Here is a 20,140-nt window from a genome sequence, read left to right as displayed (position 1 = left end):
CTTGGGGTGAAGTGCATATTCCCCAAACATTCAGGTTTCTTCTCATACTGACAGTCTTAATTGATAGCTTCTCCCCATCCTATCATTCTTGCATTATCTCTTTTTAATCTGGCCAGGCAAGTGTTCAGAAAGGAAAATATTGGTCTAAAAAACTCTGCGATAAACCTCTTATAAATACATTGTAAAAATTACAAAAATCCTTACATGAGGCTTTAATATTTATTAGTCATGAGGGAAATAACATGATAATTCGGTGAGATATACCACTTTGTAGCTAGTAATCCAAAATGGAAACAAGTGAGAATATGAAGAAATGAGAACCCTGTACCTTGCTGGTGCTTCAGCATCAGTCCTGAACATTGTTAGAGGTACTGATGCTGAAGCTCCAATACTTGGGCCACCTGATGCAAAGAACCGACTCACTGGAAAAGACCCGTATGCTGGTGTTTTAACAGGTGAATGAATAAAATGTGTCATACATGTATTTGTAACAGAAAGGCCTTACATATTTATATGAACTACCTAGGCAAATTCATAGCACACAGATTACCAAGGGCTGGGAGGAATGGAAACTTAGTTTAAAAACAATAATGGTTGCACAACAGTTAATAAGGTTAGTGCTACTGAGATATATATACTCAAAAACGGTTGAGTAAGCTTTTACTTTTGTTTGACCACAGTAAAATATCTTTAGACATCACTAGAAGAAACTAGTAGTAACCTAGAGAGGCAGAAACTGACAGGTTTGTAATCTGTAAAAACAAAACACCAAAAGTTAGTTCTTTTTTAACTCTAGCCAAGGTCAACAAAGAAATAGTGCATTCACAGAAGTGTAGCTCCCTGGACCTAGCCCTAATGCCTCCTTAATGATGCTCCCCCTGTCCATTCATACTTGCAGGGAATAAAAAGCTAATTTTATGTCCCATGAGGGTCTTAGAACGTGGTGACAAATCTTGTGAAATTAGCATCAGATTTTTTTGTGTGTATAATACTGGCTCCCAACCTTGGCCAAAACATGATGTGTCTCAGGTATTTTGGTGTAGTTGAGCTGTGTGTAGCCTCAGCAACCAGGATGGTCATATATACAGCCAAGGCCGTACACCACCACCATGGGGATATAGTTATATTAAATCACCAGAACAGTAATACCATTGGTAGAATTGCTGTGTGGAGGGTCAAAGAATGGCAGCCCTTGCTACACCAAGTCTGTTCCAGACTAAGGGAGCTTCCCGTCTTTGACATACTGGTAGTTTCCTGTTTTGAAATAATGTGGGAATAGGAAGCATAGGTTCTAAAGGCACAGTGAGTAAAAAATGCTTGAGCAGCAGTATCACTTCACTTGATTATCTCAGCCACCTTCAAAGACCAACAGAACAAGGATTGAAATACCTTGATGATGATGAAAAGGACCCCTGGTCTACTTACTGGTTCTCAAGTTTGTACGTGCTTGCTAAACCCCACTGCTGTACTTGGTCTCTTTCTACTCCTCTCACCGCCTGTGTTCAGTTTAGATAAGTCTTAACCAAATGTGGAGAAACACCCATGGACTCTTTGCCTCTATCCAAACCATAAGATGGAAGAAAATGACACTTTTTAAAGTGTGTGAGCCCTAGGAGTAAGTATAAAACCACGGTCAACCTGTTTCTTCACTTGTATCATGGGACTCAATAGGCTGGAGCTCATAAAGCAGTTCTGAGAAACAACACTGTTCACATAGGAAGGACTCAGTAAATACTGTTAGTGGTAGAAATACAAGCTGAAAAATAACTGGTTAACACAACACTGAATTAGACCTAACTATACCTAAGACTCAGAAAAAAATAACTGCTGTGAAGTACTAGGTCATTAAATGTTTTCCAGAGTCATTAATGCAACAACTGAGTGGGAGATGGAACAACTCATGGAGTTTTGGGGGGCAGGGCTTAACTTGAATGCCATATATTTTGAATTCTAGCTTCCCAGGTAGTGCAGTGATGAGGAATCTGCCAACCAATGCAGGAGACCCAAGTGATGGAGGTTCAATCCCTGGGACAGGAAGATCCTCAGGAACAGGAAATTGCAACATGCTCCAATATTCTTGCCTGGAAAATGCCATGGAGCCTTTAGGGCCCCGGTTCATGGGGTCCCTAAAAGTTGGGCACAACTGAGCAAGCACACGTGCATTTTGAGTTTCCAGTGCTAGAGAGGAGTGTCAAATACATGGGCTGTAGTGGCTCTCTAGGAACCCGGGTTGGGGTAGGGTGCAAGCAAGGGTCCAGGAGCCCTTCCTGGTTCCCACACTGCTCAGTCATGCCCGACCCAAGCTCTCCACCACTTCTGCCTCTCCCCAGGGCTCCCCCTGCCTTCTCTACTGCAGGAGATGACCAGGAACAAGGGACTGGAAGAAAAAACTTGGGAAAGGCAGATTTTTCCTCCCCAGTTATGAGCATTAACTCCCTTAAGAAAATATACTTTAAGGCCTGTAGACTAGTCCTCTCCTCTCTGCCTGTCTCCCCGGACCTTACCATTTGTGCAGCACATGCCTTGTACCTGTAGCACACTGCAGGGCCTGGAAAGGCTCCCCCTAAGATCACCAAAGCCCTTTACCTTGAGCTCTTGATGGTCCTTTTCACAGTCAACTCCAGAAAACCTTTTCCTAACCCTTTAGATCTGCATAATGCTTCCCAGTCATCAAAACTCCAGATTTCCTCTTATCAACCACTAATCCTGTTAACTTCTTTTCCCCTATCCTGTGACAGAAATTGGTCTAACCATCCTGAGCATTAGATGCAAGAACAGAAGAGATGTTTGCTAAAAATTCGTAGAACTAAGTGCACCCATGCTGATAGATTCTTGTTCTCCATGAGCCTTGGCACAAAGAAAGCCTCTGAACTGCCAGTTCATGAGGTTGTGGGCTAAATCAAACTGGTTTCTTGATTTTTGTAAGGAATTTTTGCATGAGCTCTTTTCTTTCCACCTTAAACTTCTTTTACTTAAATGAAAGCTGCTCTTCACTGAGAGGAATGGCAGGCTACAGTCATGTAGCTATCGTTCAACTCTCAAAATGACACAAATGACATTCTGTGAGAAAGTTAAGGTTTTGTGGCAAAAAGACCAAATTTGGGGAGTGTAACTGGGAAAGATGATTTCATAGTGCTGTTAAAGAATTATTCGGCCAGCATTAAGCATTTTTACATGCTAGGCATTGCTCATCTTTAATACAGATCAGACTGTATTTCAAGTGACAAAGGGTTTTAAGACTGCAAAATTCTCATTCACCTGTACCTAATAACTGGGGAAATGGGGCATAAAAGGCCTCCATAAATAAGCTCACTTTCTTGAAATGGTACCCACAGTATCTTAACACATCAACAGGCATTCCACATATATTGGTTGAAACAGAAAAGACCCATATGCAAAATACTGCTGAGAGTTTGTTTCCTAAATCTCTTCTAATTATTTTTTCTTGAACAGCACATTTTCAATGCAAAAACCTTCCTCTGCATACAAAGGAGATATGCCAAAACTGAATTCTCATAGTGGATCCTGCAATTAAGAAAAAATGAACGCCCCGGGGGAGGGCAGTGAAATGAGATCCTATGGGAAACTGACTTCAGGGATGATAATGTAGTGTCCTGCACTCTTCATCTGATTCTAAGTAAATGCCTTAACTAGATAGGCATTTATTTACATTTAAAAACAAAGCCTCCAGAAAGGTGTAAAGTTTATTAACATCTTTAAAAAAAAAAAAAAAAAGGTGGGATAGTAAACAGCTAATGAATTTAGGATAGTTCCTAATTTACAAGTTTTACTGCAGGAAGCCCATTTCAATCAAAGCATTTCAAATAATCAAAGGAGTACAGTTTCTCCCTAGGAATACCAGTATTTTGCTCTTCAGGTAAAAGATGATTGACAGCATTGACTGCCCCAGTGAATACCTTGAAAATATATAAAAAGTGGTAACCGCTACTTAAACATGAATTTTCACAAAATTATTCTTGTGCCTAATTCAGATGATTTGCTTAGAAAAGCTGGCCTTAAAAAAAAGCAACACATGAGTAATATCTTCATTTTAAGTACGTGCTCTCAAGTTAGTTTAAAAAGAGAAGCTGAATTAGGGTTTCCAGAGCTTTAGCAGTCCATCTTCACTGTAAGTAGCAATCAGGTTCTGATGAGGGTGATGTGCAATACCAATCACATCCTTCTCGTGAACCTGGAATAGGGAAGCACAGAATCAGGGTACAGAGGTCACTAACAAATCACTGAAGAAGCTACCAGAGCTGAGTGGCGGGTAAGAAGAGAAGCTTCTACTTCTCACCAAAGGAATCAAACCTAAGGGAACCTCAAAGAGGGTTAACATACAAACCAGAAACTCGAATGAGGCTATCAGATGGCTGATCACATTTTCTGTACTGTTCTTCATAATGTGTGAATTATACTTTATGCCAAACCACTTTTGGTGCTATAGCTGGTCCCAGTCATCATCCATTTTGCAAATATTAGGCCAAGACAGTGGCTGAGACTGAACAATTCCTTCAACTCAGTGAACTCAGTATTTTCCTCAGCTAGAGGACACTTGCCACCTCATTCTGTTTTGTTCACATCTTTGCTTTCTACTGGAGGAGGCTTCACAAGGCTGGTGTACCAAAAGTTCACTCAAGAATAGTTTGAGAGGAGATTATTCTCTAACAGGTATGTTTATGATTTTTTTATACATTCACACCATCTCTTCTTCCCAACTGTAGACTGCATTTTCCCTGTCCACTCCTCCTTTGCATTTGGGCTGCTGGCAGCACTAATTCTAATCAAAAAAGAACGATGGACAAAATAATATAAACCACTTCCAGATGTGAGTCTTTAAAACATCCAGTATAACCCCTTCAATTATCTTTTCTCCTAAGACTTTAGAGGCCACATTTCCCAAATGGCACAGCTAAAAGAGGGAGGAGGAGGATGCAATTTATATCACATTGTGACATAATATTCATTGTGTTAGGCCACTGAAATTTGAAGATTGTTACAGCAGCTGCATTAATTATTCCTTGTTACTAAACGCTTAAAAAACCAATTTGATAGGGTAATATACAAGTAACTAGCCTTTGAAAACACATGCAGACTAGCTGTATCTGTCACTCCAACTACCCTGAGGAGGTTTAACTACTCTGGCTAGACAGGCACATTCCTTTTCCTCCTCCTTTGCTTTATGTACACTCATCCTATCCACTAGAAGCTGAGGGCTCACTGAAAGATGACTTTTCCAGATACAGGAGGTAATTCCATACAATTACTTATGGACCCTTTATTTTACTTGATGACACTTTTACATATTTTTATATCAAGATTCACAAGGACAGCAGTCTGAAAAAGGTTTACTTCTGAGTTCAGAAAGATGTAAGCATTAACAATTTCTGTAGATGGCCTTAAGTCAGTAATACTCACTGTCAAAGTTCTCTCCAGTTTGCCAGTGACTGTGCTGAAGCAGTAAAGCACAAAGTCCTCCCCTACACAGTATATCCATTCGCCACGGGGAGAGAGGGCACAGCAAACAAAGTCACCACCTTCTCTCTTACCAGAGCTGAAGCTTCTGACAATCTAAGAGTACAACACAGTCCAAGGTAAAGATAAAACATCTGGATTAGCAGTAGTTCCACTGCAGCAGGGGAAACGGACATCTTTATGTTATTTTGTACTCTGGTTTACTGTCATTTATAATTAGATTACCAATTCCATTCACCTTGTGCTAAATCCTCTTGACTGGGAAATATACAAAAGATAAGCTATTGTAAGTCAGTGGCAGATAGAAATTTACAATTTCCATGTCCCAGGTCACCAATCCTACTCTTTAATCTATTGAGTCATTTTATCCTGAAGCAAATTCATTACCATACACAATTTCCTAAATCATGCTACTGGTTCTCAATGCTCTGTGACCCATGCCCCCTAGTTTCCTCTTTCTAACAGAATGAGATGCCCTTCCCATTCATAATGGAACTCTATCTCTTTAAGACCTTGCTTGATCTATTTTACATACCACTTAAATCATCACAAATCAAGTGGAGAGAAACCAATCTCAAAAGGTTTAAAGGTTACATACTGTGTGACTCTTATTTACTATACTCGAAAGAATAGTGTCAAACAGATCAGTGGCTGCCAGGGGCTAGGGTTGTGAGGAGAGGATTTAACTATAAAAAGTACAGCACAAGGGAGTTTCTTCGAGGGTGGTGAAACAGTTCTATACCTTAACTGTGGTGGTTACATAAAACAAGATGAAATTTCACAGAGCTGTTCATGTCCCACCTCAAGATGAATGCATGTAAAGACAATCTAAATAAGGCTCATATTTAATAGTCTTGTACCTGGTTTTGATGTCAATGTCCTGGTTTTGATAATTATACAATGGCTATGTAAGATGTTATCATTGACAGATGCAGGGGAAGGGTGTATAGGAACTCTCTGCCCTGTTTTTGTAACTTTATGAATCAAAAAAAAATTTTTTTTAACTTTTTAATTAAGTCAAGCAGAGGGCACCCTCTATCCCTCTTCTGATGTCTATGTCAGAAGCTTTCTCTCTCCTTTTTATACTTTTAATAAAACTCTGCTACACAAAAGTTCTTGAGTGATCAAGCCTGGTCCCCAGTCCCGAAGCTAAATCTTCTTCGGAGATCACGAATTCGAATCATTCACCACAAGCTATCATCTTGGGGGCTTGTCTGGGATCTTCAAAACAAGTAAGGACATTCAGAGCTCTAGCTTGCCTCTTCTTTTAGTATACTTTTACTTTACTAACTCTACGATGTGCCTGTGTGTGTGACTGACTGAGAGCCTGAGACGTACAGAATTAAGTATGAAGCAAGTGTACAAAGCAGAGCCTTACTCTGCAGTTTCAAGGTGCCTCAAAATGACTGAAGGCTGCCCCCAAATTGGGAGCTTTGTCAGGCAGGGGTTTATACCGACTTGCCAATGCCAAAAGGCACCCAATGTCCCTGCGAGAGGAGCGGCCAGAAATGGGCGAAGCATGTGGACCAAACTTCCCTTTCTCAGTCACCTTTTCCTGGTCTTTGACCATTCCGTAACTGCCTGGGGAATTAGAACCACTAACCTAAACTGTTGGATCATAGACTTTCAAGGGACTTGTGATCCATGTTGTTGCTGTGTACTTTTACTCAGACCCCAAGCTTGGAATAGTCATGAGAACCCAGACTTGCTAGGAGTGCAGTCGGGAATGAGGTGGAACTCTAGCTTCAGCAGCATCTCTCTTGGCTGCTTCCATATGGGGCCAGAGTCCTAAAAGCGAGTCCTTGTCATAGCTGTGCCTCCAAACTCTATGGATTGAAGCGCTGCTGGTGAGCATGAGGTTTCTAAGAACCTAAGTCAGGAATCCCAGATTGAAAGTACAGGGCTACTTCCTTTGAAAAGGAAGAAAATGACACTATTAAGAGTCTGCATAAGCTAACTCAGGAAACACAAGACAACTGGTTTAAAGTTTTACCCATAGCTTTAACGAGGGCTCGCACTGCCCCTAGAAGGGACTGTGTCTATGGCAGACCATTTTTGTGCACCAATATTGTCATAGATCCTGAAGCCTTAGAATTTACTATGTGACTCAGCTTTCAATCTTTCAACAGATATTACAAGAACCCTGGCAGGTGACCCCTGATCGTCTCCAAAATTGGTCTAATTGCTAGGTCTGCAAAATGCTCCCTTCTTCATCACTGGAAGACTTCACATGGTGGGTTTTTCCAATTCAAGAAAAGGACTTTCTTCACCTCTTCACCAACAACAATCATATGTGGCACCTCTTCTTCTTAATCTGAAGACATCTAACAATCCTAAAATGGATTGGTATAACTCACTGTACCTTAACTATGGAAATAATGTGACTTTTAATTGTGATTACGTTTTAACTTGGTTTAATGACTATTTCGCCTTACATCAGTTTTGTAACTGTATAATGGGGTTTGTTTCTAGCCATCTAAAAGCTTTTAGGTTACAAATGATTGTTCATGCCGATACAGCTTTTACAACCTCCTCCAACTTTGGGTCCCCGGATTAGAAACCCTCAATATGCGGGTTAGGAGAATATGTTGCCTCAACAATTTAGGGGCAATACCCCCATCCCAGCAGGAAGTAGTTATGGAATGAAAATGCCACCTTTTTCCCTTGGCAACATAATTCTCCTAAAAGAAAAAGGGGTGAATGACAAAACTAATTCTTAGGTAGACTGATAAGGAGTCTGGGGCCCTCAAGGAAGGAAGGGGTCCAGGGCTCTCAAGGAGGAGAAAAGGACAAACTTTTTTTTTTTTTCCTACATTCCTTCATCTTAGTCCCATAAAACGTTTTTTTTTTTTTTAATCCCAGAGCTAATGGCTCAAGGGTTATGTTTTTCCTTAAGCTCTGTACTAATGATTATATAAGAACAATGTATCTCCTTAACAAGAACCTTCTGACTAATCTTGTTATCTTAAGATGTATGTTGTGGGGAGTGGGTCTGATAAAAGTATATAAGGTCTTGATAAGACTACACTCTCCATCCCCCTTCTGATGTCTATGTCAGAAGCTTTCTCTGTCTTCTTTATACTTAATAAAACTCTGCTACACACACACACACACACACACACACAAAAGGTCAAGCAGAAAACTAAGAAGTGGGCAGCTGTGGCTATTATGCAGTGTCCCAGCAGTACTGAGGATCAGCCATCTCAACCATGGGTTCGTCACCACCGATTTATCTTTTATAGGGACTTAAGCAATGGAAAAACAGTTCCATACACCAGCCCCTGGGTCTTCTCCATGCTCAGCAAGATCCCCAAGTGCCCAGGTCAACATTTCAGTAGCATCACAACACATCCAAGGGCTTGAGACCTCAACTTTGATACTCCTCATGTCCCTGGGGCTACAAAAGTGAGGTTCTTTGGGAACCAGCAGGTGTTCTGATTACGAACACACATCATGAAGACACTGTTGCTCTTCTACTGGAGTTCCACCTTAGATCATGTGGTAGCTAACAGATATCCCAAACTCTTAATCCACGTACTATGTCTCCTTCCCTCACAGAGGGACTGTTATACCTTAAAATCTTCAGTGAGGTTCTGAAGAAGGTTTAAAGACAAACCAGGGGACTTCCCTGGTGATCCAGTGGTTAAGAATCCCCTGCCACCTGCAGGGGACACAGGTTCAATCCCACATGCCAAGGGGCAACTACGCCTGTGTGCCACAACTACTGAGACCTTGCTGCATAGCCTGTGAGCGGCAACAACTAAAGCTCGGCTGCTCGAGCCTGCGCTCCACAGCAAGAAGCCACCACAATGAGAATCCTATGCACTTCAACTGGAGAGTAGCCCCTGCTCGCCACAACTAGAAAAAGCCTACATGCAGCAACGAAGACCCAGAGCAGCCAAAAAAACAAACTAAAAAAAAAGAGAGAATTTAATTTATCCAAAGGATGCAAAAGAAAGACCATAGTATACAAACATTCCAGGGAAAGGAGCTAACTTTTGAGATGCCAGAAAGATGCTTTGTAGACAGTAGAATTTAAAATTTAAATAAGTGTCTAAAAAACAGTGTATCTGGTTTTCTGAGTGGTGAACTGATAGCTGATACTTCACTGAAAGTGTAGGACCAAGTGTCTCTGACTAGGGAACTGCCCACAGGGCCCAAGGAAAGGCACAGTCTGAGCACTCACCTGTCCCTGCATGTTCATGATGACCACTGTGTTGGATCTGTTGCAAACCACAAAGTGCTCTGGGTTTTTAGGAAGCAGGATCACACTGTTGACAGTGATGTCTGTCCCAGCAGTGCTGCCCAAGGATTTAAAGGTATTTGAACATTCTGTGGTCTTCATGTTCCAGATCTACAACACCGAAACATAAGGCATAAACATTTAGGGGGGGAAGTGCAGCAATTTCTAAAGTCTGGGGGTTGAAAATTAAGTTACTTTAAAAGAAAAAAAAGGACTAAAAAAAAAAAAAAAAGCTGCTTACAGTCCAAATACGTAGCATTGCCATATACAAAAGAACTCCTCTACTTGCTGATTAACTGATAAAAATAACAAAAAATTAGAAAGCTAAATAATAAAACTCTTAAAATTTATGCTCTTTTCCTACAAAATTTCCCTTGGCTAACAAGCTTCCTAACTTTGAAATTAGCTATGTGTCAACAATGCTACTGTCATAAACAACCAGAAAGCTACCCGGTCTCTGGACATCAAAATGAAATGAGGGTTTTTTAGATTTGTATACTCAGGATGCTGAGATTCAAATTTGGTGGGTCTAGGGTGGGATGTATGTAGCTTTATTTTTTTAAAAGCTCCACAAATGATTCAGTTTGTACTGAGAACCACTCCAAAGAAGTCACAATGTCAACAGCCACAAGCGAGGATCCATGAAGCGGAGGCTACTCTTGGCCACCTGTATGACCTCTCCCAGTCCAATACCTCTTCTAATAGTTCTCCACCCTAATGCTTTTTACCTTGCCCTTCTGAACTATTATGAACTGACGCAGATAATCAGACATCATAGTTACTGAAATCTGAGACATGCTTAGAGAAGGGATGAACCAACTGTTGCCTGTGTCTGGACACTACTCACATCATGAGTAGTGATGATATAAAAACCTCAAAGGCATGACTATGCTGTGTTTCTCCTGTGCCTTCAATGAAGCCTAGCACAAAATGGATGTTGAATAAATACCTAGAAAAAGGAGGAAATAGCTGCCCCACTAGTTGTCTCAATATTTATTTCCTTAATAAATACTGTTATCATCTCCCCCAATTGCCTCTCTAAAGCCCAGCGACCTAGGGGAGAAATGAACATTTCGGTGATCAAGGGACTTCTAGAGTTTTCTGTCCAAAAAGTCAGTGAGATATTTTACCCCACCTACTGCAAAAAACTAAAGGTAAAGACTACAAAACAAAGAGACCTGTACAAGCCACCTCACAGTCCTATAGGCTGTAAGGCCCATATTCACAGCACAGAGAGGGCAAACCCCATGACTAAAGCACCAAGAACTCTGTATTTCTGTTCCATCCTGAGGAAGGGTACATCTCCTACCTTCAAATTTCTGGTTCAATTCCCAAGCCATCACAGAAAGGGGTCTGACTGTTAGGAATCTGTGTTAGGATGTTTAGGTCTTCTGCCAGAGAACATTCACTTACAAAAGGCAATTCAAAAGCAGATGTACAATGTAAATGGAGTGTCTCAAAGATCTCTAGCAATTTTCAATTTGGATTGCCCATCTTTTCTAGGAAATGATGCCCTCTCTTGAAATAACTAAATCTCTTAAAACTGAAGATCTATTACTTTCAGCTGAGAGATGAAGATAGCAAGTAACTAAGAGGACTTAGTTCTACTCTACACCCATCTTATTCCTCATTAATGCTATCAGAAAGGTCCTAACGTGGGGGGCTGGGTGTGGGGTGAAGCTGTGCAATAAAAGAGACCTATTTATTCTGCCACTGAGCCCTTCGTGAATTTGACTGTTGCAGGCAAGGCCATTTGACTTTGTGGCAAAGTCACAAAGTCCTGTAAACAGGAGTTGACTTAAGTTTAGAACTCTACACCTTTTCCTACGTATCATATAGCCTGTAGGTTTGAGATTTGAGGTCCTAGGCCAACAGGAATTACCCGCAGACTATGATTATTGTCACAGATCTCAATTATGGCTAAAATACAGTGTAAAGAGGTTTAGCCACCATAACTTTCACCTTATCACCACTGAAAACTCCTCAAAGGGCAAAATAGAAAAAATGGAATAGACACCCCAAATAACATCAGTAGCAAATACTTAACCTTTACAGTGCCATCAGAGGATGCACTAATAATATAATGTCCATCCTGTGTAAAGGTGGCTTCATTAACAAAGGAGGAATGGCCACGGAATTCCTTCAGGGTTTTTCCAGATTTTAAACCATGAATTCTATCACAAATAAAAGCAAATGAAAAGAGCAATTAATATCCTATATACTGTGGTTGGAACCAAGTGTTGAAAGCATTTTAGATGAATTACAGAAGCTCATGTTAAAATATTAAGAACAGGGACTACACAATTATGTATGGAGTAGTATTTTCCTTATGTCTAACAATCAAACAAAAACAAAAACAAAGCTTTGCAGAGAGACTGGAAAAAAATATGCTATTGATACCACAAGCTTCTGTTCAGTGACAGACTTCTAGGTCTCTGCTGGGTCCCAGGAATCTGTATTTGTCACATGCTCTCTAAGGTGACTCTGATGCAGGTGGGTCCATAGACCACACTTTGAGAAACATGAAGCGGTGCTAAAATCCCCTTCTGATCTCTCTTCTGGGTAGAGACCCAAATGGACGACACAATAGCACTGTGTCAGCTGTATTTTGGGGAAATAAGGTCTCACATGTATTTATTACTCATTTATTCCCTCACTGTCCATATAAAGGAATCCTGGTGAAAACACAGAAATCACTAACTACTACCTCCCTCTGAAATTTCATCATATCAAACAAAAGTGAGGGCAATTTGGAGATTCTTACTTACCTAATTGTCTGGTCAAAAGAGGCACTAAGGATCTGACTGCTATCCTTAGAGAAGCTTAGACAGGTGACACCTTTGCTGTGTGCCCTTTCAAATCTCCTTAAACACTGTCCACTCTGAATCTTCCATACCTTTATTTTTTTAAAAAGAAGAATAGTAAAAACTTATAAATACAGTGTCCCATGTCCCACTCCTACCCTGCAGAGCCAGACAAAATACAGGGCTCACTAAGGTACTAAAAACAGCATTAACAATGCATGCCAATGGCTGAATATGATATGTCAGGTTCTCAAAGTACAATGACAACTTGAATCCTCTGAAACTTAAACCTCTTTCCTTTTAAATTATTAAAGCAAAAATTTAGACTCTAAGTTCACTTAGCAGAGACCATTTCTGTATTTTATCTAGCCCAGGGTATTTGACCAGCAATTAAATACAAGCCACAGCTGATCACTGCTAAGCATTTGCAGACCACCACCCCAAAGCAAAACACACCAAATAAGGTAAGCTATGGTGGCACAGCAGAAAGGGCACGAGCAGATCTGAAGTCCCAAATCTATTACCAACTGTGTGACTTTAAATTACTGGGCCTCTGTAAGCAGAGTTATTATTGGGATTAAATAAGAAAAACTAAAGTGACTAGCATAAAGTTGATGCTCAATAAAGAGTAGGTAAAAAAAACCCTATTAGGGACTAACTTGTCACAGAACTCTCAAAATGTCTACATATAAGAGTTCATGCCTCTAATTCATACCTTGATTTTCCCATCTTGGGCACCAGTTGCTAACATTTCTGTATCTCTGCTGAAGCACATACAGAGAACAGCATCATCCATCATCATAAAGTTATCCTGTGCCTGGTACTTAAGATCCTAAAGGAAACAATGATAAGCAATTATCAAAATATCACAAAAACACCAGTTATCCCAGGTCTCTACAAACTTACTGGAAGCAGGATGGTAGACTGCTGATTAAATCTCCAAAGCAAATAGCAGTGTCATGCACATTATCCTGATGAACAACTGATAACACTGGGAGTACCTTTTTTACACAATTCAAATAAGTATTATAAAAAATACAAATGTAACAGCTTACATCTTTTGCTTACTAATCCTTTCTCAGCAAAATTCCCCTACAGTTTCATATTGTACATCTTTAATAAATCTGAATTTATTTAACGGTATGACATGAGAAACATTTTTCTGTAGTCACCTACCTTTCTAAAATCATGTATTGATTATTGTATTTGATATTTTTCTTTTATCATCCATTACTGTTCATAATGAAATATCTTTATTTTTTCTAATTATAAAGTGAGGCTGTTTCATGGTTTAAAAAAAAAAAGGCAAACTGTAAAGAATTATACAATGTAGAAAGTGAAAACCACTCATAAATCCACTACACATGGAGTGGAATTTCGTACTCTATCATAAAGATTACATTTTAAATCAGTGGTTAGTCACTAAGTAGCTATTTGGGAAAGTTAAGCTGGATCTATGCCAATTTTATCACCCTAATCAAATGCCAGATGGATCAAAAATTAAACACAAAAAGAAACACAGAAGTATTTGAATAAATCATGGGAAAAAAGATGGATAAAATATGATGATACAAAAAACTGTTACCTGTATAAAGCAAAACCATACATTAAGTCAAAAGACAAAAGTCAAAGCTGAAAAATATTTGCAATGCATATTACCAAAGTTGATTTCCTCAAACTACAAAGAGCTCTTACAAATCAGTAAGAAGTAGTCCAAAAGAGAAATGGGCAAAGGATATGAACAGACTTCACAGACTAGGAAATACTGGTGGCTTTTCACATATAAAGATATTCCACTTCATTCATGATGAGAGGAATGCAATTAGTACTACTAAAAGGTTAGACTACAAACAATAAGCAACTGCTTACATATACACATAGAATATTCCATAAAGATTACACAAGAAAGTGGTAACTCTGGGTGCACCAAAGAAGGGAACTGACTGGCTGAGGGACAAAAGTGGGGAACAAGAGCCTTTACTGAATAACTGTTCTGTTTTAGAAAATGTTTTATCAGATGTACATCTTACCCATTCAAAAAGTAAATTTAAATTGTAACTATAACAGATAACTTAAAAACAATAACAGATAATTCTCCTACTAGAAAAATTAATATATTTAAAATATTTACCTTTCTGATTTTTCCAGTCGTAAAGTTCCATACTTCAATGAATCCGTCAACAGACCCAGTAACCAGATATTGACCATCTGGAGAAAATCGAGCACACTCCACATGTGATTTCTGACCAAACTGTTTCAAATGAAACAATGAAACAGATGCATTTTTATCTAGTGAACTTAAAACAGTTCCCATTTTAATCTTTTGAGAGCTCGGCCCTAGCACAGAGTCATAGCCAGCCTATATTATGGAGTTTGGAAGGGTGTTTCTGTACCCAGACACAAAGAAATGCTTGATATATTCTCTCCAACCAGTTTAACACTGAGGTTCACCACTGAAACTAATTTGATTTTTTTTTTTAATGACATTGGTATTTCCAAAGAAAAACAAAAAAAAACTATTTTAGCAAGGGACTTAAAACAAATAATCCTGTTAACTCAAACAGTAAGTTTTTACCAGAATCAGTCACTGTTAACATGATTTTCACACTTAGTATGCCATATGTTCCTATTTTTTTTTTAATCTGGGGGAAAAATTCATTTTTTCAAAATAAATGGTTGTTTTTCTACACTATTTTTTAAACAAATTTTTTATCACTGTTTCTTTTCATGACCTTCATCTAAACAAGCGATAACGTGTGACTAACTCTAAGAGAACTAATTAGAGCCGATAGAAATGCTTGGGAAATGTATCTGGAGCATTTATCAGCATTGATTTTGCCATTAACAGATGGAAACTACAGTACATTAGACAGATGAGAACAGAGAAAAGCTCTATTATGAGTCTCATTTTAAATGCCCCAAAAGGAAGTGTTTAAAACAGAAAATCTTCGTCCAGCAGCATAATTTAATGGATTTCTATTTGTCGCAGGGTTTTGCCAAGGTAAATAAAAGTGCTGCTCAAAACTATCTTTATATGCAAGTCATAACATATAATCCAGAAAAGACAAATTCAAAATACTAAGCCAAAGATGTTATGAAATACTTTTAAATCTATAAACTCAATCAGAGCACAAATCCAAAAAGAAACTGTAATAAAAAGGAATAAAAAGGAGATGGCGAAGTAGTAAATACAGTTATAATTCTGGGAACTGCAACAATTACTTCATTATGCTTTTTACTAGAAAAGTCACAGAAAGAAAAAAAAAAAAAAAAAACGCAAAAAAACCCCAAGTCCCAGCCATTAAGATGATAAAATTATTTTCCTCAAACACCACTGAAGCCCACTTTCCAATCCAGGCCTGGTCCTTTGCCAAACATATAGCAGGCAAAAACACAAATGTTGAACAGGAAAATTACGTAACAGAGTTCATGGTTTTTAGTCCCAGGCTTAACCTGAGAGCTAAAGCATTTTTCCAAATGCAGGATTCCTGGGAGAAAGTCCAAGGGCAGATGATGGGTCAACATCCAATGAATGTCCACTTGGTAATGCAGCTGAGGTGTGCCACTGCCAGGCCACAGGGGGACCTCAGTGGTCACTAGCAGTAACCATGAATGTTGTCAGAGCTGAAGAATGACTTCCACTCCCCAACCCAAGCTACTGGCACAGGGCCAGGCTGAGCAAGCATACACTGAGTTCCCAACAAGTGATTACCAACTAGGCGGTCGAAGGATCCTACCTTAATATGCCTGCTCAGCTGTGTAGGAAACTTTTCTTCTTCTACATCTTTGACAGCTGCTTTGCCTCTGAACAAATCTATGGTCATGCCAGGAGGAAGCAATCCTTGGTGCTGCTGCCACTTCAATGCCTATGAGAAAAGAAATCCACTTGGGTGCTTTTAAAACCTAGTCCTGATTACTCAAAGCCTGAAAGGGTGAGGTTCACAGGAAGTATGAGTTATCCAGACCCACCATCTCTGGCCATCCAAACACAACACAGCCTGGGCTATTCTGTGTGTTCTAGGACCAGAGGTTGATCTCAAGGTGGAAGGGGATTCTCAGAGCCAATGGGTCCAAGTTTCTACAGCCATTTTCTTAATAGATGTGACTCCTATTATAAATAAAATTTGAAAAACAAAAATTTCCCATAGTTCCCAACATCCAAACACAGCTACAATTAGCATTGCATATGTTACCTTTTAGTATTTCCCCCCAACATGTTTAATTTATATAGCTGTAATTATACCTTACGTAAAATTTTATACCCTGTTTTCACCTATCATTATATCATGCTATGACATAACAAACAAACTAACATTTTCTATTCTAACATTATATTCTCTACTAGTGGATGTTTCATAGCTTATTTAATATATTAATGGACATTTACATTGCTTCTAATTTTTGCACTCATCTAAATAATGCTGCAATGAATAGCCTTGGATGTAAGGCTTTTTCTATTATCAGGATATTCTCCCCCCCCAGAATAGATTCCTAGAACAGAAATTACTGAATTGAAAAAAGAACACAAATGGCTAAGGCTCTTTAGACACACTACCAAAATGTTTTCCCAAAAAACCACAACTACAATAGCAATCACAACTGCATTATAGGGAATGGAAAAACCATGGACTTTGGAGACAGACGGCCCTAGTTTGTCAACTAAGCTATTCTGAATCCCTAATTTGCCAACTAAAAGTCCAGAAAAAAGCCTAATTCCTAGAGTTGATGAAGGGATGAAACAATATATGTTACATAACACAGGGACATGATCAGTGTTTATTCTCTTTTCCCTTTGTTATATCAACAAAACTCAATAATTTTGGATGTCATTTAAAAATTCTAACGAGTGGGAAATTATGCCCTACTTTAGTAAATTCTCTGATTAGTCTGACCTTTTCTATTAATACATGTTTGTTAATGACATATACTTCTTCTGTTAACTGTTTACTCATGCTCTTTGTTCACTTATCTACTGTTGGCTCACATTTTTTTTTATCAATTTGTAAGCTTTTTAATGTGATCAAGATATTGTATCTTCGTATTTCCCAAAAAGAATTTTTTTTCCCAATCTACCTATTTATTTATTACAGCTTTTAAAGGTTTCATCTAAGTTAAACTCTCAAGTAATGAAATTTGTTGACATTAACCTTGGTGTCTACTCCCTAATAACAGGAAGTCCTGTAATAGGAGGTCTGATACATCACTACCTAACTTGATCTATATTCTTAAAATATATATCTGAAATTATGATTATAAAATATGAGAGAGGACTCTGATCTGACATTTCTCCCCTATTCTAAAGTAGGGGCCCCAATACCATACGCTAAATAATTCTTCCTGTCCGTAAATTCTGTGACAGTCTCATTACCATCTACTGAATTCTGATAAATAATAGGGTCAATTTCTTGTGCTGTTGCACTGGATGCTAACTATCAAAATGATTTAAACTACGAACCTCTGTTAAACGCTTCACTATTTCTAGGGCTAATATGTTCAACATTCTTCTTCCCAAAATTTCTTCGATGAATATACTTCTCTAAGTTTATATTTCCAGATGAATACTAGAATCTTTGTGATACATTTCTAAACCTATTGTGAACTGGTATCAACTGTCAGTCCTATCCAAGAAAATCAATGCTTTATCATCTTCTCAAATTTATTTCTCCTGGAAGCTTTGAAAGGATTCTCCTTTTTTAAAAAAAGGAAATCATTTTTTCCCCACAAAGTTAGGGCTAGAATTTTTATATTGTATAAACAAGAACTCTGTTTTCACTGAATATCTGAACTGGCTAGTGCTGATATACAGAAATGCAATCAACTTCTGAATATTTTATATCTCACAAATTTACTAAATTTTCAATTTAATTCTTTAACCACTATAGTTGAAATATTTAATGTTTCTACAGTTTTTTTCTTTTCAAAGTCCATATTTTGCTTATTTTTCATATTTTACTGTAATGACCAGAAGACTTGACTTATCTCCAATCAATGGGTACTCTCTGCACTCTTTACCTTTAGTCTACAGCAGTTTCAAATCACTCCCATCTTTTAAAGGAAAAAACAAAAACCCCTCTCTTACCCTCTGCTTTTCAGCTACTATGGCCCTCTTCCTTCTACATTACCCTCATCTCCTTCTTTTAACTACCAACCTTCATAAGTCACCTATACTTGCTGTCTTCACACCTCAGTTAATTTGCTTCTAACTTGCTATAACATAGTTTCTGTCCCCATCTTTCCACTGGAAGCGCACCTCAGATATCCCTGTGACCAAAACCAGACTCCCTTTGTGACCCTAATCTTCTCCATGCTCTTGGCTGCTCTCAACTACAATAACCTCTCATCTGCTTGAAACTCCTATTGCTTTTTCTAACCCTATTCTTCTTGGTTTCCCTTTTCATCTCTCTGGTTGTTCCCGTCTGTTTATCCTATGGACTTTAAGTGTTCTCTATGGCTTTCTTCTCAAATTTTTACTCTTCTTAGTCTACCTGCTTTTCCTAGGTAGTCATATTTTCATATATGGCTTCAATTACCACTGCAATTTCCAAATCTATAGCCATAGCCAAAACCTCAAAGTTGAAGTTCAGAGTCACAAATCCCAACACATACACTGGACATCTCCACTTGTATGTCTGATAGGAACTTCAAAATTAGTACATCCCAAACTGATGGTCTGCTTCATCCAGTCTCTTATTCCATCCTAACAAACCTGCCCTTCTTTTTATATTCTCTACCAAGTCAGTGAAGCCAGAATCCTAAAAGAGCACCCAGAATGAAAGCCTCACTCACTCCTCGTATCTAACCAATTAAATGTGGAGGACAACATGAGTTTATTTCCACTCTTTCTAGAAACCCCACTTGAAGTGACAATAATAAAGGAATAAAAAAGGTACATAACCCCAAAAGACACAGAGAATGAAAAAAGTAACAGCAGAAGAAAAACGTTAAATTTAAGAAGCCGCAAAGAGAATGGACCAGCTTGGAAACCAAGAAGAACAGATAAAAATGAAACCTAATTACGCAAGGTGGGAATGAAGAAGCCATAAGCAGTAAGCCAAACTACCCTGCAAATTCCAAAAAAGCTTAGGAATTGAAGGCACCACACACCCCCTCAAGGACAAGGCAGGGCATATGGCAATGATAAAATCTGAATGAAGAGCAGTTAGCATCCAGAACCGATCTCAACCCTATGCAACAGGCGACTGCCTTGCCCAAGCCTCAAGAGAAGCTGCATGGTCGATTTTCTGGAAAAGCTGAGATCCTGGGCTACGGAAAAAGGCAGAGCTGAGGGGCAGAGTGTAAGTAAAAAGCTACACGAAAACAGGAGGATTAAGTGCAGGTTTGTATGCTAAACAGGGAGATTTCTCTTAACCTCCACCCCCAGGCAGGAAACTAGAGGAATACTCTGGAAAAGTTGATCAGTCCAAGAGAAGCTTCACTCAATCTTATCAATTCTCAAACTCCACCTTCCATCCCTTCCCACACAGTTCCCAGCTTTTCGGTGCTTCACTCTGAAATCTGAGGAAAGTTTTTTTTTTTAACACTGGCACTAAAACAAACAGGTAGAAAAAAAGGAACTCAAAGAAAGTAGGGACACAATAGGGAGGAAAACAGTTTTAAA

The 20,140-nt window shown here is 38.8% G+C and overlaps 1 protein-coding gene across 1 annotated transcript in view; it reads right to left on the bottom strand.

Annotated features, from left to right (window-relative positions):
• Positions 1 to 200: 200 nt before the first annotated feature.
• The window catches only part of SMU1 (smu-1 suppressor of mec-8 and unc-52 homolog (C. elegans)), a 32,678-nt gene continuing 12,738 nt past the window's right edge, over positions 201 to 20,140 (bottom strand). Inside the window, exons 5-12 of the mRNA XM_010840133.1 lie at positions 16,260 to 16,388; positions 14,654 to 14,773; positions 13,238 to 13,354; positions 12,487 to 12,614; positions 11,766 to 11,892; positions 9,662 to 9,829; positions 5,419 to 5,571; positions 201 to 4,192 (exon numbers count right to left, since the gene is read on the bottom strand). Coding sequence (XP_010838435.1) covers positions 4,094 to 4,192; positions 5,419 to 5,571; positions 9,662 to 9,829; positions 11,766 to 11,892; positions 12,487 to 12,614; positions 13,238 to 13,354; positions 14,654 to 14,773; positions 16,260 to 16,388 — 1,041 coding nt within the window. The 3' untranslated portion in view covers positions 201 to 4,093. The remainder of the gene's footprint in view (positions 4,193 to 5,418; positions 5,572 to 9,661; positions 9,830 to 11,765; positions 11,893 to 12,486; positions 12,615 to 13,237; positions 13,355 to 14,653; positions 14,774 to 16,259; positions 16,389 to 20,140) is intronic.

The sequence above is a fragment of the Bison bison genome, unplaced genomic scaffold (genome assembly GCF_000754665.1).
Source record: "Bison bison bison isolate TAMUID 2011002044 unplaced genomic scaffold, Bison_UMD1.0 scf7180017864141, whole genome shotgun sequence".
In the NCBI taxonomy this organism is placed as follows: Eukaryota; Metazoa; Chordata; class Mammalia; order Artiodactyla; family Bovidae; genus Bison; species Bison bison.
This window is presented reverse-complemented; position numbering and strand designations above follow the sequence as displayed.